The sequence below is a fragment of the Nesoenas mayeri genome (genome assembly GCF_963082525.1).
Source record: "Nesoenas mayeri genome assembly, chromosome: 10".
In the NCBI taxonomy this organism is placed as follows: Eukaryota; Metazoa; Chordata; class Aves; order Columbiformes; family Columbidae; genus Nesoenas; species Nesoenas mayeri.
In genome coordinates, this window is record NC_137560.1 from 16,982,854 (window position 1) to 17,007,725 (window position 24,872).

At 41.3% G+C, this 24,872-nt stretch overlaps 1 protein-coding gene across 1 annotated transcript in view; it reads left to right on the forward strand.

Annotated features, from left to right (window-relative positions):
- MAGI1 (membrane associated guanylate kinase, WW and PDZ domain containing 1) overlaps positions 1-24,872 on the forward strand; it is a gene marked incomplete at its 3' end in the record, with an annotated part of 339,889 nt that overhangs the window by 272,821 nt on the left and 42,196 nt on the right. Inside the window, exons 7-12 of the mRNA XM_080350590.1 lie at positions 805-840; positions 5,581-5,638; positions 7,421-7,509; positions 8,554-8,646; positions 12,274-12,456; positions 13,519-14,139. Coding sequence (XP_080206716.1) covers positions 805-840; positions 5,581-5,638; positions 7,421-7,509; positions 8,554-8,646; positions 12,274-12,456; positions 13,519-14,139 — 1,080 coding nt within the window. The remainder of the gene's footprint in view (positions 1-804; positions 841-5,580; positions 5,639-7,420; positions 7,510-8,553; positions 8,647-12,273; positions 12,457-13,518; positions 14,140-24,872) is intronic.

A 24,872-nucleotide genomic window follows, 5' to 3' on the forward strand; every position in this document is an offset into this window, starting at 1 on the left:
GATTGTTTTTACCATCTTTGTTCTGGTTTTGTCATAATCTTTCATTTTCAGACTGCATTATTATTATTTATAGGCTAAGCAATACTTTAATCATTTGTGTCACTGTTAACTTATGAATATGGAGCAGATAATGATAAATTGAGCAACAGTGAATATTGATGGCTTTGTGTGTTTGAAAAATTATGTGATCTTTGTCCCAGGTGCCCTGCTAAAACTGGTGCATCATCAGTACATCTGGACTTCAGTGGGGGCCTGTGCCTCCAGCTAAACAAGGTGCTTCACTTCGTGTCTGTGTTAAATCATCTGAGTAGTTACGGCGAAGTCAATTGGACCTTGTATGCACATAAATTTAGGTACTTTCTTGAAAACCTTGCTACATTAGTTCTTATTTAGATGCAAGGTTTTCCTCTCAGATTTCTTCATTAGTATTCAGGTCTAACCTTCTGATGGATCCATGTGTCGACAGAACGGATTGCGAAGGTCAGATCGTGCAGATCTGAGGGAGAAAGCTTCATTACAGTGAGAACAACACAAATGTATTACTTGGCCATACCAAACTGTGGCATGCAAGTAGTAAATTGATACAGATACTTTGAGAATGCAAGAAACAGTTATTTCATTATCTATATCAGATCCATCAATATTCAGATCACTAAAGTGCAATAAATGGAAATCTTGGCTATCATCTGTAGATAATTAGTGCCAGTTCTGCTGTTTACTTTAGGGATTTTCTTGCTTGGTGTTGGTATCTGAAATTTTCTTTCGATTTTTTCTGTCTCATTTACTGCTCTTCCCTTGGAGAAGAAGGGGTACACACGGAGGAACTGGACAGTGAACTAGGTAAATCATCCATCTCTCATTTTGATGTTTGACTTCAACTGCACTGTTTCAAGCTTTTACTTACTTTCTCTTTTGTATCATTTTGCATCTTTCAGTTTCTTTATTTCAACAAGCCTAATTTATTAGCAAAACCTCTCTAACACACAAAGCATTAATCCTCCCCTGTTTTCAAATCTACAGTGTTTTTCTTACTGATTCAGAGTTTGTAGAAAGCAGGAGGGCCTTAATCTTGCAAGGTTTATTCAACGTTGCTTCCTCCTGGATCCTCCTGAAATCAGGGGTTTTCCCATTGGCATCACTGGCTCCAGAAAAAGCTTATAGATGCCAAAGCTGAAATAGAGTAGCTAGTGATGCTTTTTCACTGGGGGTAAAGACATTTCCCAGACAAGAGAAGAGTGATTCAGAAAGTTTAAGTATTGCATGGGATGCTTCTGCTGAGCTTGTGAATGAAACAGCTGAAAATTTTCTCTCAGTAGGTGATTTTATAAACAGATGATTTTCAATGATGTGGTACGCTTTTATTTCTGCATCTTTTTGTGAAGAATGCTGTCTTGATATCTAATCTCAGTGGTGCTCATTCTGTTTATACTGATGGTGGAGGTAGTTGTTATTTCTGTTCAGCTATGCTCTAGTGCATTTGGAAAGCTGAAAGGCATAAAAGATTGCACAGGATTTTATTTCCACTAGGTCTGTTATTGCTTTTAAAAAGGACTGTATTTACAGTTTATAGTTCTGTGTACTGGAGGATTGTATTACCAGAGAATTAACCTCTGGTTTCTGTAATGACTTGCAAGTAAGTGTATTCTGCTTCTGTGTGATTGATACAGCCTCAGCAGCCAGCAGCTATTGAGTGGACTTCTAGCACTACTCCAGGAACTGATCTGGATAATATGCCTAGAATAATGTTGGACACCTAACTTCTTTTAGTGCAAGCATTTGAAAGAGATGACAATTGTAAGAAAAATGCAGTCACTGTAGTGATACATTAGCATTATGCTCAGCTCATAGAAATAATCAGCAGCAGACTGAGTAACAGAAGTAGGTGGATACACACCAACAACCTGCTAAGATTTTTCAGGACAGTCTTCACAAAGGGTGACTTAAAACAAGGCGGGGGGAAAGGCAAATTTAGAGGCACTAATGAAATGGAAATGTTCCCTTTTTTCAGTGTGATATCAGGATTTAGTGCAAGAGAAGAGCTGAAAAAAATAGATGCAGGGAAACTCATTAATTGATAAGCCTGATCCCAGTTCTGCAGGTACTTACATACACAAGTGTTTTGCTCAAACATCGTGAGATATATGCTTTGTTTTAATGCAGATAAGCTTTATTGAGCTCATAGCCCATTAATATACTGTTGAGATTTGCAAATGTTGCAATGTAAAGAAAGACGTTTTCAAATCCCTTGGTTGGCTACAGCAGCATTAGGGAGGGGGCATGAAAACATGTGGCCTATTCACTAACATTACTCGTGATTAATACAAACTGGTTGGCACCAGATATTTAGCAGCTGAGCTTGTCAACAATTTCTGTTCTAAATATGAGAAAATTAAAACTTGAAGCACTTGCACAACTACTTATTTTCAAAAGAGGGAGGCTGAATATGGAGCAATAAGTCACTTACTTTTAATGGAAAGTTTTACAAAAGTACACAAAAATTCAAAGTTTAGAGTAGAATTGGGCATACGCTTGGTCAGATCCTCCTGGCCTCACAGGGAGCAATAAGAGCAGAGTATACTGAGGTCATCTCCAGCTCCTTTAGTGGTAACTGAGTGCAAATAAAATACCTGGTAGCTGGAGAAATTGTATTTTAGGAATCCATCCATCCCCTCTGTAGGGCAGGATACTAAGCAGGGGCATCTCAGTAGGAATCCATGTATTTACCCTAGATTTAAAAATGTAAAACTGGATATTTTTCCACTGAATTTACCTGCTGACAAATGTTCTGAGGCTGTGGAGTGCTGCATGGGTGCACCAAGAGAAAAACTGTATGGCTCACTCAGGCTCCTAAGGATGCAAAATATTCTTGGAAATCTTGTATTTGTAATAAAATCGGATGCTCTCGGTCATCTTTAGTCTGGCAGAAGAGGTAGAGAAGGGAGATGAATAATTTAAAGCCGTTAAGAAGCTTGACTGTGAAACATGGCTGTGTTTTAGAGAACTTTCAGAGGCTTTTAGAAGTCAGAAAGCACATCTATGTAGTCAATGAGTAATGTGTTGAAAGCTGCAGTTTTGTGCATTGTTACTTCCGAAAACACGGAGATGTGCTCCTCAAATGGAAAGCTGCAGAGATAGAAAACTGGAAAGATTCTGGCACAATACCATTTTTGGGGTTAAGGAAAGTGCTGGTTTTCTGACCTGTCAAAGCTCTTTAAAAGAAAATAATTGAAAAAAAAAAAAGTGTAATACCAAAACATTTTGTGAACAGAATAAAACAAAACAAAAAAAAGTTTAAACTTTAAAAATAGAAAACACTTAATAGTCCAAAATAAACAGAAGATATTTAGCGGGAAAAGTCATCAAAAACTCATTTTAAGGCATTTGTGCATTACTTCGCCCTTCCCTCATTCACTTTTTGTTTTTCTTCTGCACCCAGCTCAGTCTCTTTACCATTCTACTTTCACCATAGTGCAAAGAATTAGATGGCTGCCACAACGTGTGATTTTCCTGTTTGCATGCTAGGTCTTAATTTAATTGCACTGAAACTCTTTAAGCCAGTCCCACAGTGTTTTCACCATATGGGACTCCTTTGTGAACCTGAGAGTTCCCTTTGCAAAAAGACTTTCAAGATTGGCCTTTAACTTTTTAACTTTCTCTCACACACATTTGCACGTTGTAAAAGAATATCTGTTTCTGAAGTGTTCATTTCAGATCAGTCTGTTGATAAAATTGTGGAGTATTTTCATGCCCAAAAGTTATCACTGGCTTGCATTTAATTGCTTATGTCTCAAGGAATCCAAAGATGTTAAACCCAATAAGGATAAAATAGTTATAAGAATGGAAAACCTGCCTTATATCTGCAACTAAGGGACATGTGGAGCAAAACCCATGAAAATGGATTTTCTCTGATCTCCAGCCAATTCTGAACACAAACATAAACTTTGAGTAATTAGTCCATGTGTGTTTGTATAGATTCTGTTCATCCTCAGTCTGGAGATATTTCTATCCTTATGGCAACATAGCCGAAGTCTATAAATGCAGAACTAGACAGTTACATTTATTCTAAACAATGGGCCGTTGTTGATTGCCAGTGCTCAGCAACTGATGCCATTAATAATAATAAAAAATATTTGCATTTAATAATAAACAAACAGATTATTTACTATCAGTCTTGTCAATTTAGTGATAAATTTTGAAGAATTATTTTGCATGGAGTATTTGAATTTGTGTTATCTGACAGTATCTTTTTTGTGGGGTTTTTTTTTAATTTAAATGAATGTACATTCTCTATGGAACCACACTTGCACAGTCCATAGCATGGTGGAGCCCTCTTTAGAGTTGATTCACAGTCTTCACAAACATGCCACTCTATATTGTTAATAGGATGATTATTTCAGTACCCACAGCCAACAGGAACATTGTGTTTGAATGAGTGGGACAAGGATCAGGCCCTTAAGTAATACATACAGCTTTAATAACCCTCAGTTGGATGCTGAAGTGATTTTATTACATTCTCTAATTATAGCTAAAGTACCATGTGCAGTCTAGAAAACCAACAAGAACAAAAGTGGATACATTTCCAAATGTTAATTTCATCTTCAGAACTGTTTTTTGTTAATTATGCTAATTAAAAAAGGAAATCTTTGTTACATGTGATTATGTCAACATGTGTTTTTACATTAAGTGCTATGCTTTGAAATACATCTGTGTGTGCCAGCTCCACTTGGGTGGATTCCATATGCCAGGCATGTACATTAAATTCACTTTGTCCTGTTTCAAGATGTGCTTTTGCGTTGAGCTTCTGACTGAGCAATGCAGTGTAAATCCCTAAGAAAGGAGTAAAGAAACCACACTTTTTCAGGAGTGGTGAGCATAAGAGGCTCAGTCCTGGCACAGGAGATGCAAATGGTCTCTCTGTTAGTGTGCTACAGTTGCTGCCATAATCTCACCCATTTTATCATAGAATAGTTTAAGTTGGAAGGGTTCTTCAAAGGTCACCTAGTCCACCCACCTGCCATGAGCAGGGACAGCTTCGCCCAGCTCAGGTTGCTCAGAGCCCCATCCAGCCTGGTGTTGAATGTCTCCAGGAAAGGGGCCTCCACCACCTCTCTGCATAACCTGGGCCAGTGTTTCCAGTACCAGGATCCCCAAGTCCTTCTCCACAGGGCTGCTCCTGTTGATGTTAAAATGCTGCTGGCCTGTTGCATCAACTCCCACTGTGGTGCCTCCATCCAGGGCCACTCTGCCCATGGTGGCCAAACCAGGAGGGAAATTGAGGCACTCCAAGAAAAGAAATTTATTGATCATTTGTTTAATGTAAAAAGCAAATCTAAAATTGGCTGGCATAGACACCTTCCCACTGATTTGCTAATCCAGGACTGGTGGGACAGGCTATGATGTTGGTGCCGTGCTATGCCAGCCTTTAAAAGGAGGCTGTGATCATTCTGAAAAGTTTTCAAAGTGATTTCTGAGTTACTGATGAGTTTTGCATGCTGAGCAGGAGCAGCTACCTGTCAGAAAAAAACAAAACAAAACAAAACAAAGAATTGGAGTCTTCAGTAATGCTTTTTCTATTTGCAGAGTTGCCTGCTGGTTGGGAGAAAATTGAGGATCCCATATATGGTGTCTACTATGTAGAGTAAGTGCTGCTCTCCGATTCTGGTGTGCCTGTTGGGCAGAAGAAGGCTTTTCTGGTAGCTTCTCATACCAAGGAGGAGGACACCGTGGCCCCTGTACATGCTGGGGGATGCCACAGGGGCTGGGAGAGCAAACCCTGCCCTGCCATTCCCCATTGCCTGGTGGGCTCTGACAGCAGCACCCTGGGGTTAGGGTGGGCTCAGGGGGATACAGAGCACCCCTGGATCTGGGTGTGCAGGAGCCCCAGCACATCACAAAATGCTTTTATCCAGAGAACATTAATAAACGTGCAATTAACTGATCTCCATCATCCCCTTTGTATAGTGCTATGGTCTAAATATGAGGGTGCAAAGCAGACCACCAATTTGGTTACAAATCAGAAAACACTCAAAAGGAGGAATGGATGAGCCAGTGTGACCGAACAGCCCTGGCAGAGGTTCTTGCATCCGGCTGTGCTGTTGTGAATAGAATTACAGGTCTAATGGGATTCTCCCTGGAATTAAAACAACTTCTTCTTGATCTAGATGTCAGATTGCTCCCTTGGGAAACCAGGCATCTGAGTTTTGTTTCATCACTGACCCCATAAAATGAATTTTTAATTATGTGTATACTCCTGTCTAGTAGGATGGCTTATGATAGCCCTCAGAATAGACATGGAATACAGCTTCTCTCTGCTTTGGCTCATTTCTGTCCCTGCCATCTGTGCCTAGGGAAACAAGGTTAGCAAACTGTGTAATTAAGGCTTGACATTTATTTACCAAAGACATCAAGAATATTTTTCGGCTATTAAATGCCATGCCAAGAGGTCTTTATAGCGTTTTTTTCTGTCACTTTATATATACATGTCTGCTGGTTTTGTGGCACTCCTTAGTGATGAAATTAAATAGAAAACTAACAGCAATGAGACATAAGTTTATTTTACTTGCTATCTATAATCTAGCAAGATGGTTATAATTTGAGCGTTTGTCTCTGTCCCTTCCAATTCAGGCACTCTATTATTGCATAATAGTTTTATTGAAACAATGGTATCATGAAAAAGTTTAGAAAATTTTTAAAGCAGTTATCATTTTTTTCTTGACTTTCTGAAGATACCTTGAAATTGGAAATCGTTTACAGAACTCATTAGCTCGTTGGTTTTCAATTGGTGCCACCGCCCTGTCACCTGTGGCTGGTGACCGGTGACCATCCTTTGCTTTTATAGGATGGTTAATCCTCTGTAGAGTGCATGGCTTGTCTGCCATGTTTGAACCTGGACTGCCTTTTTTTCCTTTTCTTGAGATTGGTAAGAGGTGTTAGCTCCAAATATCCCATACAGGTCAAAAGCCGCCGAGACGGACAGCTGTAATTTCATCAAACACTGCTTTCCACTGGGAGTATCTTCTGGTGGCTAATTCTGGGTGTATTTTGATCCATTTGGACCCTAGATTTTCAGTTCATAGCCTGCATCTGCACTGTGATTTTTAAGGTGCCCTTTTAGTGTGCATTGATCAGATAGCTGACAGATGATACCAGTTGTTGGTTTTTGTTTTAGTCCTTTTTTTTTTTAATTTTATTGTATTTGTAGGAATTAACCATTCCTACTCAACACATCATATCAATACTGGAATCTACTTGTTTTCCTGAATATTCTTTTAGGTATGACAAGGTAAGCCTTGCTCCACATACACTGCTGTTGGGTTTGTTTGGTATTTTACTCCTTTCCCCAGAGCAGTTTCATAGCTGGCCGTCATTCCTGTTTGTCACATAAAGGGTTTCCTAATTTATTGCTCTCTTTCATCTCCAGCCACATCAACCGGAAGACACAGTATGAAAACCCAGTTCTTGAAGCGAAGCGGAAGAAACAGCTTGAGCAACAGCAACAGCCACCAGAAGGTTGGAACCATGGAGGGCCTAATGATTGGGGTTTTCATGAGGGAACGTGCCCTCCCTCACCTTGGCAGCACCATGCCAATGTATTTGTCCTCTTTCTATGGCCTTAGCATTTGTAGGCAAAGTGACGCACACAGGAAAGGTTGCATGCACCCTCACGTAAGATGCAGCAAAAGAGAAAATCTAAACCATATAACCACTTAAACATAGCAGTTTTCAGCCCTATTAAAGGGGAGAGGTTTTACTTGTAATGTTCTTTATTTCTGGACAGTTTCTAGCCTTGCCAGAAGCAATTAAAACAGGCATTTTCCTCTTTAGTCTTCTCCATCAAGTTACTCACTGTAGCTGGTGTTGTTGCAGTCTGCACTGGGACTCATAGGCTATGGAAGGGATGAGGAGTTCGCCTTTACACATGCGCTGGAGAAACCCCTCTGCATGAGAGAATTCTTAACCCAAGACCTTTGGTTGTTGCCCAGCTCTAACATCTGAAGTGATTTAATTATTTTAAACACTTTTTTTTTCTTTTCTATTTTTTTTCAGCCTTTTTATGTGGATTATTCTTGGTTTATGTGTTTTGTTTTCTCGTTTTTCTTCTTTCTGCAGTGAGGGGCCTGTGGCATTTGGGTTGTAGCTTTTGCACCAAGTTATTCAACAACAGCTATTATCTAAGGGGAAAATAATTCAGGCTTCAGCATTCCTCCTGCAGCCCTGTTTCCCACAACATCAGCTCTTCTACTATGACTGCCATGGGGAATAGATTTCATAGAAGTGTCAAGACCACTTAGATATAAATCAAGTCCCATATTTGAGTGTTAATTAGGATGTCTCAGCAGATGGATCAATAGACCTGGACATAGAGGGTCCTCCAGGACTGTTTTTTTTGGATGTCTCATTCATTTTATTCCCTCTCCACATGACTCTTGTTTCCTTTCTTGCCATGCTTCTCACATCTCCTCTACTTGAACCCCATGTTCCCAGTGTGTGTACATGTAGAAGCTCATAGCGCTGTTATGAAACGAGTAATGTTTCCCTCTCTGCCCTCTCTAGAATGGACAGAGGAGTGTCCATCTCTCCCACCACCCGCTGCTCCAAACCATGTTTCAAACAACCAAGAGGCAGTTCGGGAAGCACCCGTGCAAGGTAACAACCTTGTTAAACCCGTTGTAAAAGTGGAACAAGGTTTTTTTTCCTGAGAATGAAATTCTCACAACCACCAGCAAAGGGACTATCTCTATGACTGGTGTTACACATCAGGGCACATGCCCATTTATCTGAACTCCCATAGATTTTGAGACTAGTTGTTTCAAGACCACATTTGTTGCCAAATTAAAGAGGCAAATGAGATTGCCTGCATCAAGAAAGGACTGTGACTATTCATTTGTAGCATTCCAAGTCTTTAAAAAGGCATGGTACAAACATAAGGTACAACATTGGTGGGATTTAGCAGCAACTGCGGTGGATACAGGTGCAGGTAGGAGGAGACCCTTTTATACAGAGCTGTAGGCTTCTACACCTTCTAAACCTACTGAGTTTAGAAAGTGGCTCTTATAATAGGATCTAGTGCAGAGATTTCTTTCCATTCTCATAGGTCAACATTCCCTTCCAAAAAACAGCATGAAATCTCACCATGTTGCACTGTTATTAAGACACAGACTTGCATCAACATGGTTTTAGTTTGAGAGCTCAAGCCAATGTCACCTCAACTCTGCATTCGTAGGTAGGTAGCTAAAACAGTTAAAATATTTTAAGAGCCATGGAAACTGTTCAGCATATTTGGGAGCTGTGATATGCACAAGTTGTTGGCATTGTTTGGCAGGACCTTGATTTTGAAGAGCTAGGGTGTCTTGGTTGTATTTGTTACACCTGAGCAGCCAGATTCTGGTATTGTCACAGATGAATCTGGCTTGCAACTTTATGGATTTTCCTTTTTGTGTGCTTTGAATCCAAATGAAACTTTGCAGTGGGGTATGAGGTGGGGAGAACACCAGAACAGGGAGATCCTCTGCTGTTTGGAGAGCTTTGCAGAGCTGACTTTCTATAGTAATAGAGAGTAAAGGCACAAGTGTCATGGCCATATGTTAGGAGCAAGTTACATCATGTTTCTGAAAAAACTGAGTTCAAGCTCCTCTGGGAATCTCTGCATGAGGAGGGAATAATACTGAGGACTCACTTTGAACCTGTACATATGTACAAGTACTTTGGGCTGTTACGGCCTTATTTATTAGTGTCAATGGTCTGTGTATAGTCAACTGCTCACAGACCAGTTGCTTGTCTTAAATAACCAGCCAGACAGGACATGAATGAATCATTCCTGAATTTGCAGTGTGAGCAGAAGCATTGCCAGATCAGGTTGCCAGCAGGGGCAGAGAGGTCCTCTTGTACCTGTTGCAATACAAGTGCTCTCTGGTTACAAGTGGTTGTAAGTAGGCTTCATCTTCGACTACATCTAAATTGTATAGCAAGCACATGGCATTGCCCTGGTCTGCAGGAACCAAAGGCTGAGGAAGCTGAGAGAGGGGGAATCTGACTGGAGCATCCTGCCAGATGTCTGTGTGATCTATCTCATCCTGATAAGAGGTGGGACCATCCAGGGAGAGGCTGGCCCCAGGAGGTGGGAAATACTCCCATGCTCTGCAGGTCGGCCATGATTTCCGAAAACAAGCTTGGTGTAGGGTACTGCTGTCCTGGGCTGCCTTTTCTGCCATGAAGAGCCAGGGAGTGCTCCCTGCTGTAGATGGCAGCATATCAGCCCTTCCAGAAACAGATTTGTGAAATTTAACAGTACCCAAAGCCCTGGGCACGTTCCCGAGGGATATTAGAGTACATTAGAGTAATCCAGATTTGCAGCAAGGAATAAACATAGGAGGCCTGAGCATGTCATTACAGTGCCCCAAAAACACTGGTCTTCCTTGGGGACACACCTGTGAATGTCAGCTTTGTCTTGTACGCTGTGAGGCTGAAGCAAGGGCTGCCCAAGCATCCATGCACGGTGATGCAAAGGAGCCATCACGCATGGGATGGGATGACATCAGAAGCCTCACTCCCAACAGCCAGCCATATTTTAGGAGAGCATGTTCTGTCTCAGGACCAGTCTGAGTGACATGTCCTGGTACCAGCTGATGATTCCTTCTCTCTTTCATTCTTTCTTCTTCCTTTCTCAGTGCTGTTCCCTCTTCTTTCACTCTCCATTTGCAGCAGGTATTTCCATCTTCCCTGTTAGCCTGTCCTATGCCCAGAGGTTCCCATCTTTCCCACTGATGGCACTGCTGGTGGGGACGTGGGCACAAGGAACCCTCCTTATGACCTGACACCTCTCTCCTACCTGGGATTTTGTAGATACACTCATTTAAAATGTGATCCCTTCCCAAATGCAGTAGGTGGGATATAGCCTGTGATGCTGCTAGCCTGTTATTACAGGGTAAATTCACCCTGTATTTGTAGGCAGATGCCAGCAAGCTGTGCTTGTTCTGCTTATCTTTTGAACCAGAACTCAGCACAGGGCTGTTGTCTCTCAGCTGCATTTGCTACCTGAGACATTGGGTTGCACTCGATAGTCGGGGCTTTTTTGCAGCTTGGGGTCTGGGCAGAGCATCTGCCCACGATGTGCAGGATCACCCTGTTCCTGTGCTACCCTTCAAAGGCAGAAGACTGAAAGTCCTCACACTGGCCCCTCATGAATAATCTTTAAATATACTTTTTTTTTTCCCCCTAGTCAAAGCCTTACGAGTCTCAAATCCCCTCCTTCTGGTCTCCTTTCTGAACAGAGGCCCACGGCAGTGCTGCTGAGGTTTTTGAAAGTACGCCAGCTCTCCTGGCTGCAATACATGCTGCTGATCCTGGAGCTGTCACCAGAGGGCTTAGTGGCACAGTCTTTTCCCCTCTAAGCGTTAAAAACAATTAAAAGTGCAAAGATGTTTAGTGTTGTCCCTGTGAAGTACAACAACCGTGATTTCACTTTCTGAGCCTGTGCAACATGCTTTGCAAGTATGTGCCTTTGTCTTTGGAGCACCTCGTTCCCTCTTAACCGTGCTTCCGGAGAGCACTAACAGCCCTCCAGCAACAGCTGCTCTGGTCCCGGGCCGCTCTTTGATCCGTACTTCACAACAGAGCATTTCATCCACATCAGGCAAGGAACAAAAAGGAAAGAGAAAAGACTTCAAACAGTGTCTGAAGAACAACATCAGCATCCACCCCCTTTTTCACCAGAGGAGGCCACAGGGTGGTAGCGGTAGTGGGGTGAGGGGTTGTGCTAAAGGGTCATGCAGTGTCTTCACACAGCTCAGGAGCTTCTTTTTGCTTGGTGGGCTGGGAGAAAGCCAAGTGGTGAAAAACAGTAATACTCCTTTCTGCAGAAACTCTCACAGCGGTCTCCTTCTGTAGGAGGCATTTGTGCTGCCCCTCTCCCATCCTTCCTAGGATGGATGTAACCACCTTAGGACAGAGATAAGACACATATCCAAGGCTTTAATATATTCCATTCCTTAAACCAGCAAGTTTTCGCCTTTGTAGCCTTGAGGCTCTGGTGTGCACAACCACAGCTAAAAAAGCACCAGGCACTAGGGGTTTTGCTCACTCCTTTTACTGCATGATTGGATCCAAGGAGACAGGTGGATTGAGGAGGTGAGAGGATGCTGGAGTGAATTTCAGTCCTGTTCCAGCACACCGCTGTGTTTGTCCGTGTACTTGTTAGAGTGGGGAGGGACAGAGAAAAAGCAGATCAAACGCGCTTGCCTGCCTGTTTATAGATTTTCCAAACTTCCTACACAGGAAAACCTTTTTTTACACGAAACCCTTCTGAGTTAAAAGGGAAGTTCATCCACACCAAGCTAAGGAAAAGCAGCAGGGGTTTCGGCTTCACCGTCGTTGGAGGAGATGAGCCGGATGAATTTCTTCAAATCAAAAGTTTGGTGCTTGATGGCCCTGCAGCGCTGGATGGCAAAATGGAAACAGGTATCGATGATTTAAATCAAAATCACCACCACTACTTTGGTTTATGTTTTTACAGCTGTTTTCATGTGCAGTTCATAGAGGACTATAGTCCTTATCCCCATTTTGGGGAAAGGCATTCAGCTTTCCCATCAGCAAGCAGCAAAGTGAGATATACATTGAAGGATATGTTCAAAATCTTATAGCAAGGCACTTCATGTGCTGGAATTTCACATCACGTGTCAAAATAGCCAGCTGGGGCCCTGCCAGCTCCTGCTTTCCCCTTGCTGCCAGCAGTTGTGGGGTCCCACCTCAGGCTGCGTGTTACTGCTCCCTCCTGTGGCAATGGCTGCTGTATTTTTGTAGGTCTGCATTGCCCGTGTTTGTGTATCTGCTGTGCTGCTCACCTCATCTCCCACGCTACTCCCAGGGAACGGGTGGAGGGGTGGGCAAGTTTCCCTGTGTGGAGGCACCAAGGGCCAATTTGTTTTGCCAGAGGTTGGGCCCAGCATGATGAAATCCTGTTACGATTCACTTGAGGTCACAACCTCTCACTTGCAGATGGAGCATCACAACATTAAACATCCCTGTGTTGCAGCCCCAGTGTTAAAATATGAATCGTAACTTAATCAATGCCTAGATTTCAGGCTGAAGTATGTCTGAGGCATGACACATGGCACCATATTTGAGCAGTTGGTGTTTGAGAGCCTTCTGTTATAGGTCTCATGTGCTCTCAGTTTTGTTTCTATCATATGTCAGTATAGCACAGTGTATAATAGTGAGAGCTGGGCTTCAGAATAACTGTTAAATGGGCCATATACTATCATTTGAATCTATTAATTTTTTTCATGAGCCAATTCCATTTTCACTTTGAAAAACGTTTATGTACATAAAGGCTTTATGCAGCGAATCCATTGTATACAGATATTCTTGCTTGCCAAGTGTCACCACTTCTTTTCCTTGCAAAGGTACTTACATGCTACTATTTACCTGTGAGTGGTACCTGTGGATGCTGTGGATCAGCTCACAGGCTCTAGTCCTCACATGCACAAAACACTATGTTTGGTATATCTGTGTCCTCTGCAGGGGACGTCATAGTCAGCGTGAACGATACGTGTGTGCTGGGACACACTCATGCTCAAGTTGTGAAAATCTTCCAGTCCATCCCCATCGGTGCCAGCGTGGACCTCGAACTGTGCCGAGGCTACCCCCTGCCCTTCGATCCCGATGATCCCAACACAAGCCTCGTTACATCCGTGGCAATTTTGGACAAAGAGCCGATCATTGTGAACGGGCAGGAAAATTACGACTCCCCGGCAAGCCACAGTAGTAAAACAGGGAAAGTAAATGGCACAAAGGAAGCAAGACCCAGCAGCCCGGCTGAGGTCTCTTCCAACGGACCCCATGGTTACCCCAATGACACAGTCTCTTTGGCATCTTCAATAGCAACACAACCTGAACTCATAACTGTGCATATAGTGAAAGGGCCTATGGGCTTTGGGTTTACTATAGCAGACAGTCCTGGCGGGGGTGGCCAAAGAGTGAAACAAATCGTGGACAGCCCACGGTGCCGCGGCCTGAAGGAGGGCGATCTTATAGTTGAAGTCAACAAGAAGAATGTGCAGAGCCTCACTCACAACCAGGTGGTGGATATGCTGATTGAATGTCCTAAGGGAAGTGAAGTCACGTTGCTGGTGCAGCGAGGAGGTAAGTGTTAAAACTGCTCTAAAATGTTTTTTCTTGCAATTAAAAAAAACAGTGTGTCATGCAAGACCTGCTTCCTAAGCTTCCCTGTAGATAATGGTTTATGTCCCGAGATGTAGGAACTGCCCCAAGTTGGCAGCTGTCAGGTCACATAGATGGTTAAAATTATTTATTGTTTGATGGAGCATTGGGGGAAATGTGCACGTAGTTGCTGTGTGCAGATGCACCGCACATGTCTTCTGGTAATGCACAAAAGGGTGGCATGGTTACGTGTGTGGCTACACCTTGACTTAGATAACAAACCCTGGTCTCATACTCATAATAATTTATTTTTTATAAATAGAACATGAATGTTTCTTGAACTGTCTTTAGAGATGGAAGAGGCTGGCAATATGTTCTGTAATTTGTGGTGTTCAAAATCAGATATCCAATGACTCTTCACTGTGGAAGGATTACACCTGGATTACTGTTGGGAACAGAGGAGAGAATTTAAAATACTCCAAGTTCTAAGCAATTGAAATGTTACTTCTGGACATGTTTACTTGCTACACATTTGGGAGCTGAGCTTATTTTTGGTTGCATTGCTGAGAGTCCACCAGCAAGTACAAAACCCACCCTGCAGGCAATGTGTCTGCAGCCCACATGGGAGCATGGATGATGGGTCATCTGCCGTGGGGGTCAGGGCATCCACAGGAACTTTTCCTATGAAGAGTAAGTGCAATTTAATCTGAGGTAGCACATCCCACCTTGTGCGTCATGCCCTCAGTCTGTGGACCAAAATTACAGGAGGAGCTACTGTTGAACTTTCAGGGAGGGTCCAGGTTGGCTGTTGGGTGCAAAGCCAAGAGCAGAGGGTCAGCACTCCCTCCCTCTGTTCCAACATGGGCACCAGGGATCTGAGCACAGCCCTGCTGTGCTCCCTGTCCCACGCAGTGGTTTTCATGGACAAACAGGCACACTCGTGCTCAGCACCTCACAGGGATGGACACACTGCAGAGACAGAGTTAAGCTGGCAAGTAGGTGCTGAACACAGACCTAGAAGGGACGTTCGATATAAAAGTACTTTTCTGATGCCTTTCCTAAAGTGTTTTGATTGCAGTAAGTTAGCAACAAAAGCCAGACCATTGACAAGCTGCTTCCTGAATTTACATGTCTGGTTTGTTGTTTTTAAAGACCTGTTTCAAGGAATCGAGGACATTGATTCTGCAATTAATAGAAGCTCTGGAGGAAACACTGTCTTTCTTAGATGCGTTCTTTCCAAGTGCTTACTGTGTTTTGGTAAATTAAGAAGTAAAGAACAGAATATATTAAGAATTCTCCAATTTTCAAAGCGTGAGTTACCTGAAGACTTCCGGTACTAGAGAGGTTTAAAAATGCACTGTGTTCTCATGATTAATATACGTATTATGGAGAAAATATGGTTGGAATAAAATAGCAGCTATCATTAATCCTCCTGGAGAGCGTATATATATCTAATAACACCATACATTAATTATTTGAATTGTGGCTGACATTTAATAATCCTCCTTATGCCTTAAAGCCATAATGAAAAGATTTGATGAGGAAGTAAAAGTGTAGTTTTAATAAGATAGTAAATAGTTCCCTGATAATCTTGCTGAATCTCTCTCTCTTTTTTTTTTTTTAATTGAGATACTAACCACACATTGAGCATTTGTTATCACCTTCCTAGATATTTCCTATATCAATCTCTTTGAACTGCCTCCCTCTGTCAAGGTCCTGACATTGGTGGCCCTGGATCCATGGTTAATCATGGAAACGTGTTTTTCTTTGCATCCAGAAGAAAGCTGGACTAAAATGCACACGGGTTGTGGCACAGAGGCCAAGCAGGATACAGGCAGCAATAGCAGCTCCGTCAACAAAACCAATCAGGTTTGTTTAAAGCTTGTCAGACGGGGCTGCCTGAAATGCACCCAGCACTTGGTGCTGCTGCACTTGGATCCTTTCTCCCGTAGCTTTACCTCGTGTTACCCCTGCCAAGTCTTCTGTCAGAAGTACCATCCCCAGACAAGGTGCCGCTATTTATTTTGGTCCGATTACAGAAATGTATTTGGCTCCAGTGTCTGATAAGCTCCTTCAGGGCTCTTGAAGCTGTTCTTCCTTAGGTTCACTGTCAGTTGTCCTTTCCTCCTCCTCCCTCTGGTGTTCAGTGAAGAAAATGCTCAGATGCTGTCAGGCATCCTTGCATTAGCCTAATATTTGCATTCAGTCAGGCTTTGCATGAAGCATCCCTGCAACACTAAGGCTGGTGTTCAGAGCTGTCGAAAGGATTTGTCACAAGTGATTATTAATCAGGCAGAAAAATATCAGGAAGAGATATGCAGGAAAAACTCTTCCTGCTCTAAGTTACTGATGCACTCCCAACAACGAGGTTTAATTGTTAAAATGCAAACCCACAGCTGCTGAGAGCAGCCTGTAAAATATTTACTGTGAAGTGTGTTGAGCTGAAGTATGACTTGTGGGAGCAGGCGAGTCCTGCCATTGCCTTTGCGTGAGGAACAGAAAGGCGATTTCAGGAAGGATGAAGCTGAAGTGCCCCCTCTGGGTGCTCGACTGCCCACCTGTCATTTGAAAATCATTTGCAGGACTCATACATGATTGGGGCAGGGGGATAAATACATTGAGACAGGGACAATGTCAGGTCATTGAGATTTTGCTTTTCAGAGGCCCCACAGAAAACTTGCCTTATCTATGTTCTGATTTTATTTTTTAATTTCCCCTTCATCCTCTCCTATCTAGGGTTTAATTATATTATTGCTTTTGTTTTCCTATTTCACCTGCGTGTAGCACTGGCTAAAATTCACTGAGAATATCTCGTGTTTTGGACTTCAAAACTTGAGGGGTTCGAAAAGATGAACACTGTGTAGAAGCAGGTGCAGAGTTGCTAATTGGACTGTATGTGAGAGCATATCGGAAACGGTGCTTTTGCATAGCAAAATGAAGGGGCAGGGGACAAAATTTTTGTCTCTAATTGTTAGATAGGAGAGACAGAAGATACTTAAGCCAAAGAGGTGGCTGAAGAAGAACTGTGTATTGTTCAGCCATGAGTAATTTAACCTGGAAATAAGAAGAAAGTGCCGACCCATTAGAACTTGTAAGTCAAACTGGAGGAGGCAGAAAGGCTTTGCTGTCTGGAGGTGAAGCTCAGCACGTTTGATGGGGATCTGACATGGTGCCTGCAACAGTAGAGGAGATGCTTGATAACCCAGCAGGACCACTCAAGGGCTTTATACCTGAAAGTACACCAGTGCCACGGGCTTCAAAATGCAAAATTAAGTGTATGTTTTTGTCTGTGTGCTACACAATGTGATTACACATTTCAGTTATTTTAAAGAATTATTGTTAATAAGGCCACAACAGGCACATCTTGAATATTTGTAGCTGAAAAGGTTCTTTTAACCTTGTACCTACCAAGTACATGAAGTACTTTTCTCAAAAAAAAAAAGCAAAGAAAGAAGGTAATAATATTTGCCACTTGAAATCCATTTGTCATTGAAGTCTTGTCTACGCACAGTAATCGACTGAAATAAGCAATTCTCAAATGCCTCTCCATTCTGCACAGATTCTATTCATAATAAAAACAACATTTTGTCAGAGTAATTTCCCTGCTTCCCAAGAGACTTTTATTCTGGGAGTTGTGTCTATGCTGGGACAGGTAGGGGGCTGTTTCAGAACAAGTTATTTTGCAAAACTATTGTGCTGTATTTTTTGGAGTTACTAAGATATAACATTTGTTTCAGTGAGAACACTTTTGTTTCTAACTACTATGTTTTGTGAATTACCTCAGATTAAAAAGGATTTTTTTTTTTTTCCTTTTGGTTTTCTCTTTTTCTTTTTAGGTCAGTCTTCAGATCATCCAAAATGATCGTGATTAGTTTGTGTTCAGTTAAAAGAATTAAACTGAGTAGTTTTCGTGCAGGTTTGAATGGATAGTTTCTCTTCAAAGCATTCACAGTTAGTGGTCACAAGCATCTTTATTCACTGGAAGGTTAAAAATAACATAAACCTTTGTGTTATCTACCTAATCCCCTTGAAGTTGTGTTCCCACTTAGCTCCAGATCAAAGAAAAAGCATGCAGGTGAAGTGTCACTCACATGTCATATGCAAATTAGTGGAGTTTCTAAAAGCTCTCTCTAGTACCAAATTCACATTAAACTGGGGAATGGAAATCCATCTTCTGAAAAATATATGATACATATGCTAGAGTTTCAAAACTAAATGTATTTTATGGGAAGAAGAACCAATGCAATATCTACCTGTCTAAATGCCTGTCAGCAGGTGCCTGAGTCTTAACTCCATGAAAAAGTAAAGTGCAAAGTAAATTCCCAGTTCTTGATTCAATTGAATGGAAGGTGTTTGTGGGGAGCAATGAGGTAGGTGGAAGTGGGGAAAGGTGTGGGCCATCAGTCCTGCTTATGTGGTCCTTGACTCAGTGGTCTAAAGAAGGTCCTCGTGATACATATAACTACAAAAAATATTTGCAGCAATGGAACAAAATTGCAAAGCTCTAAAGCAATGAACCTATTAAGTCTCCTTAGCTAGATGGACCTTCCCTTGCTGTTCTGGTGATGCTCTTGACATGAGAGGGCAATTAATTGCCGATACTTCCCATGGAGAGGAGTTAACTCCTTCTACTGACAATGCACTGGAGAGTCAACTGCCCTGGATTTGAAGGCTCTTTCTGTAGTCTAAAATGGAAGGACATCTCTTTTCTTCCTCAATTTACCTTGTGTCCATGACATTGAAACATTGCACAGTAATATAAAGATATGAGTCTTTTTCTTTACAGTGCTTGCTGCAGCTTCAAGCTCACCCCAGCCAGGGCAGAGAGAATTACAAGATCCTTTAGACACCATGGAAAAACTTTACAAACAGTATGTTGTAACATCTTGTAACTGAAAGCACATTATAACAGTATAATTGAAATCAGATTGTTCCTTGAGATGTAGTGTCAAAATACAATGCTTGGGCATAAATGAGCCATGGCATTGAGCATTAAATATCTGAGCTGAGTGAAATGTGCTATTGCTGCAGGTTTCAGAAGATATCTCTTCACTATTCCATCTTTTCTACCCCCCATGAACCCCTGTCAGTATGATTTTAGAAGCAAAAATATTGTCTTCGTACTTGTTTATCAAGATCCTCTCCCCCCATGGAAATTAATTTTTACCTTTCTGTCCTTACCCAAAAGTGTTAGAAATGGATCATTTAGTGGCAAGAGCCAAACAAATAAAAATTTAAAAAGGAAAAAAAAAAAACCAGCATCTCACAGTGTTGGAATTAGAGCTGCTTTTCAGTTGCTATCCCTAATGCTGTAAAACCATGGTAATTAGAGCTGCAATCAGCTATTCAGAGCAGACTTGAACTCTTTTGAACAAGCCACTCATTTCTGTTTGCCCTTTAGGCTTGCAGTGAAGAGCAAGTTGAAAGTCATGCCACTTAAGCATCTAGCTGCCAGAAAATTTCAAACTGTCTTAGCAGCTGCTGAATTAGAGAAAAAATGAGTCTAAACTGCACTTAGGACAAAAATCACAACCTGAGAATCATCTGACCGTTACCACAGAGCGTGTTTGCCTGTGCCAAAGCTTCTGGAAAGGGAAGAAAAGTTCACCATTTCCAGCAGTGTTTTCAGTTCCTAGTACAGAGGGAGCAGAGCATTATACTGAGGTCTTTGTCCTGTGTTTGGATCCATAGGAGCCCCCCTGAACCTCATCTTGCTGAGGAGCACTGAGCTGCCAGTACCGATTGTGGTCCGTGGCACCTTTACGGTTGGTTTCCTTGTTCTTTTTCCCAGCCCACCACATTGTGGCGATTTCTTCCCTCACCCAGAGCAGGAGCAGACCTAATTCCTCTCTGCTATCTGGTGTGCTCAACTCACCTCTACGTTTTTTGAAAAAATCCCATTTCAAGTCACATATTTTCTCCTTGCCTTACCTTTTGCCAGTCACCACCAGCCACCAAAGCTCTCAGTACCTTCTATTTGGGAATCAAACATGTTTGTTTAATCTCCCAGCAATTTGTCACTCAGTATAGGTAATTTCTAGCCATACACTGAAAAAATACCTAATATTACAGTACAAATAGTAATATTCAGAAATAACAGGTGAGGGGATGTTTTTGATAGCTCATGGGTGCCCCTCACTAGTTAGTAAGTTCTATTTAAAAAATCAGCGTCATAGAAAGCTTGAAGAAATATATGTCCATGTGTAATGCCAAGATTTATTTTTCAAGTTTGTTACTTTGTATTCCAGGGTTATTACTTTGTAATTACAGAGTTATGGATTTCCTGATTAAATTTGGAATCTCATTGGGCATTTAAAAATCCATCTTCAGTTGTGTCCTCTTGTTTATTTTTGCTACTATTTCCTTTAAAGTGATTTGCCTGGGAAAGAAGGGAATCAAATTAGTAAAGTTTGTAAGTTGATCTGCAAACTGCGTTAGGAATGAAATTTTGTTTTTTGAAGGTTTTGTAACGTTACTTTTGCATTTTCTGAAAACAGGCAATCCTAGTAAATATACATTGCTAAAACTTGTGGCTTAATGTGCAGGAAAGGAGCAGGTCTGTGGGAAACCCTTAGTTAGGAGTAGCTGCATCTTTTTTTTTCCAAACCACCAAGTCACTTTTTGTTATTCTCTCTTCTCTGTTAAGTGGAATTATATTCTAACAAGGTCAGAAAAAGCTGATAAAACTTTAAAGCAAGTCTGATGTCACATTTACTATTCTCTTACAGCCTTATTTTGATTAGGGACTAGTATATCAAGGAGGAGATACAAAAATCAATTGAAGTCAGAAAAAAGATGAAATAAAGGAAATGTTACACATTTTGATATTTTTAATAAGAAATTTGAAGTTCATAGCCCTTATTAGAATTGCTTATGTGCATGTATTTCGATCCAATGCACAAGTTAATTTTCCTCTAAGCAGCTCCGGAGTGTTAGATACGCCTTTTTGGGGCAGCGCTGTGTATTGTTATGCAGCACCATACGCTGATCACTGGTAATTGGTTTTGTAAAGCAAGCTAGCAGGAACTTGTTTTCTCTTTGTGATAAAAATAAGCCGAACTTAACATTTAAAATCAGGTCGTGTTATAAATAATGTAATATTTTGGGATTACACAGTGTTTTTCTCCTTCAAAGTGCTTTACAGGTGTTAATCTTACTGACATTAGCCATTTGCTTTTAATGATCTGAATTTGCAAGGTTTGGGATAACTCTGCTTACCAAAAACATGAAAGGGGAAATTTTGGTGCTGCTGAAGTCTGTGACAAGGCTCCCATTAGACTCCAGGAGGCAGCAGGGTTTCACCAAGGGTTTGAATGCCTACAAATGCTTGCAGCCACAAAAGGTCATTGTCCGTAGCTTGTTCAGACACCAAATAGTTCAATGTGCATTACTAATGTTCGTATAAATAGTGCATTTGTGGGAACTAATTAATTGGCGTTACCAGGTTGTGCTGGAGTTTCTCAGGGCAAAACACCCAGTTGAAATAGGAAGTGACAAATTCAAATATCAACCTCAGAAAGCCCAAGTGCTTAAAAATCCTACATTAAACTCCCAAAAGTCCAGATGTAAAAATGCCACATTGGAGTTTTTTCTGTCTTTTTATTTCAAGCCTCTAGTATTCATATCCAATTGCCTTTTCTAAACCCTGGGAGGCTAAGAAACTCCAGACAAAGCACATTGTCATACGAGCACCTGATTCCAAAAACATCTTTATAATATTACAATTCTGATAATAAAGGAGAATTGGCATTGCCGGTATGTGGACATTTTAATTGCCTGCAGAATTTCCAGCTCTTGGTGGTGTGATACATGCAAAGTGCTGATCGTGATCCATTAATCATTTGAGGCACAAGTGTTTTCCCCTCAGCTACCCTTCATTAACTCCGTTTGCACTGATTCTCTTCTAGAAATGAGTAAGCAAATGAAGAGAAGTCTGTGGAATCTGCTTTTTGGGTCAGCATTAGTTTTACACCAATTGCCCTGCATTTTTGTGGCAGCGTGGCCTATCTATACTATAGCTTGTGACCCCCAGATATATGTGTCATCTAAGCTCCAGAGTCACTTGGAAGGGTAAAATAGGATAGAACAGTTGCTGATTCATTGCTTGCCATTTTCTTACACATTTTGCATTAGTTTCAAGGACTGAGATAATTTCCTAAAATTTTGAGATGTTTCACAAAGCATGCTTTAAGGCCAAGAGTAAACCTATGCTTTAATTATTGAGATGAACATTTAACCTATTTGGAATAAAAAAATAATGTCAATTTTGCGTCATCTTGCCTGCTGACAGCACAACAGTAGTGGTGTGCACATTACGCGCATGGCTGCCTTTCTGTGGCAGGGAATCTAGATCTGCTTTAAATTCAGTAAGAAAACCAAAGCATTTGCTGAACGCTGGAAGAAAAAAAATCCAAAATCTTCCCATCAGGATGTGTTGTTGCACGAACCACCTTATCTTGCAGAAAGCAGTAGGCTCTTAGATGAGAACAAACTGGGAGGTTGCTTAGCAAATGAAAGATGAGAGCTCTGAAATTCTTCCTAAAGTCTTTTACATTTTTTTTCTCCCTAGCTTGAGGTTTTGAAAGTTGGCACTTTTTTTTTTTCCCCCGTATGTTTTGACTTGGTTTTGGTATTAAATGCTGAAGTGGTATAAGTGGAGCAACTCAAACCCACACAGTGTTGTTTTATATCAAATGTGATGTGATGTAACACAAGGCGGCACAGCAGAACCTAATACTGTGCACTAGCTAAGGCAAATTTATCTGGAGATGTGCCTCCCACATATTCATCAGGGTTTGCACAGCAGGAAACAGAGCAGATTTGGAGCTGTGCAGCAAGGAGGGGTTTATTGCACCCAGCTTTACCTCCAACCCTTACATACCGCCTGTGTGGCATTTTGGTGTGCATGCACTTGTAAATAATGAGTTTTTATCAGCCACGTTGCAGGTGGGTGCAGTGACTGCTACCCTGATTTGGCATTATAATAACCAGTGATAACAGAATTAATGGGATATTAGAAATCCAAGAAAGGTCTTTGTTCATCACTGTAATTAAATACATTTGGAGAGTCATTAAAAGCAATGGCAGGTGGGCAAAACTGAGGAAGAAGGATGGCTTTGTAATGGACTACTCAATGGTTTTATGAGACAGATTGTTTTTAATCTTCATGTCTCTAAGTCTATTCAGTTTTTTTCCCCCATTTTGCATTGGCATTTTATGTTTATTCATTTTCATGTTTATTTTTTCTTTGTCAGATGGACTTATTTTTGTAATGACGACAGTAACTAGGACTGCACTGGCTTTAAGACCCTGTTATAGCTGTGTCTTTTGTGCCAGAAGACCTGTGATGTACCATGAGTTGGACTTTAGAAGTTGATAGGACTTGTAGAGCAGACAGATTTGATGGAGGACACTGAGCTTCAGGGAGATGGCAGAGCTGGCTGAGGGTGCTGGCGCAGGTCAGGGCCCTGTTGCTGAGGGCGCACAAAGGTAATGTTGATCGGGATATGGCAGGTGAATATCAGTCCCCAGAAGTTTTGACTCCCTCCTTGTCCTTAAGGCTTAGTTTCCGAGATGTGCAGTTACATACTTGTGAGTATTTCGAGTTACTGATTTATTTTAATAGAAAACTGTATTTTAAATCTAATGAAGTTATATTTTGTGAAAACATCTGCAAAACCATTGTCCTCTAGTAAAGGTTTTCTGTCTTAGCCTGCCATGTGTGCATGTACATCCCCTGGGTCTGAATCTGGCTAACATTCTGTGAATAGTAGCTTATTATTAAGGGATGTTATTTATTAACAGCAACAACAAACTAATGCCAAGAGGGCATCCCCTTTGTGCAGGCTGCTCTCCAAATATGAAATATGAGAATCTGTCATAAGCCACGCAGGTCTGAGCATGTGGATTTACACCTTGTAACAGTGCTGTGATAAGTCTGAAGACAAACACCCTCACTGAGCAGGATAAATACAGATGTGACAAGAGCAAAATATGGTTTCTCCTCTACCAGTGTCCTCCGTGCTGTGTTTGGAGTGGTACATGAGGTTGACCTTGAGGTCCTGCTGCCCTTTGGAACCGCCATGGCATGGGACATCCAGCTAAGGAGAGGGGTTTGGGACTGCACACATTCAAAATTGCAGCATGCCCAAAAAATTGTGAGATGTGAATTAGAAATAAAGCATATGAGTCATAGATTTTGTGGGCTTGGGGAAAAGGGTAGGTACCTTAATCTATATCCACGTATGTATGCTTATGCATATGAAAAAAGGAAAGAATACATGAGTACACACACACACAATTATGTAAAAAGAACATGAGGGTTTCCAATTACTTTCCAAATCTACTTTTTACCATTCACATGGTTTCAGAAATTTAATGTCTGTGTACATATTTGTTTAAATATTAACACAGATTTTAATCTAAGCATATGACTCCAACAGCTCAAGCTTTAGGAAAATTATCTTCATTTAATAGGTTCAAAATAAAATAACTGCTGACATGCTTTGAACCATAGGTTAGATGGGTAATTGTCACACTAATTCCCAATCTCTTTATTATCTTACTGTCTTGGCATTGCCATATGTATCTTTCTACACAGTTAAATTTCTATTTTTGTAGTAATTAAATAGCATTTTATTAGGCTATATCTTCTTTATCACTTCTAAAATCAATTCAGCTTTGAGATGCTGAAAATATGACCGAAACTTCAGTTA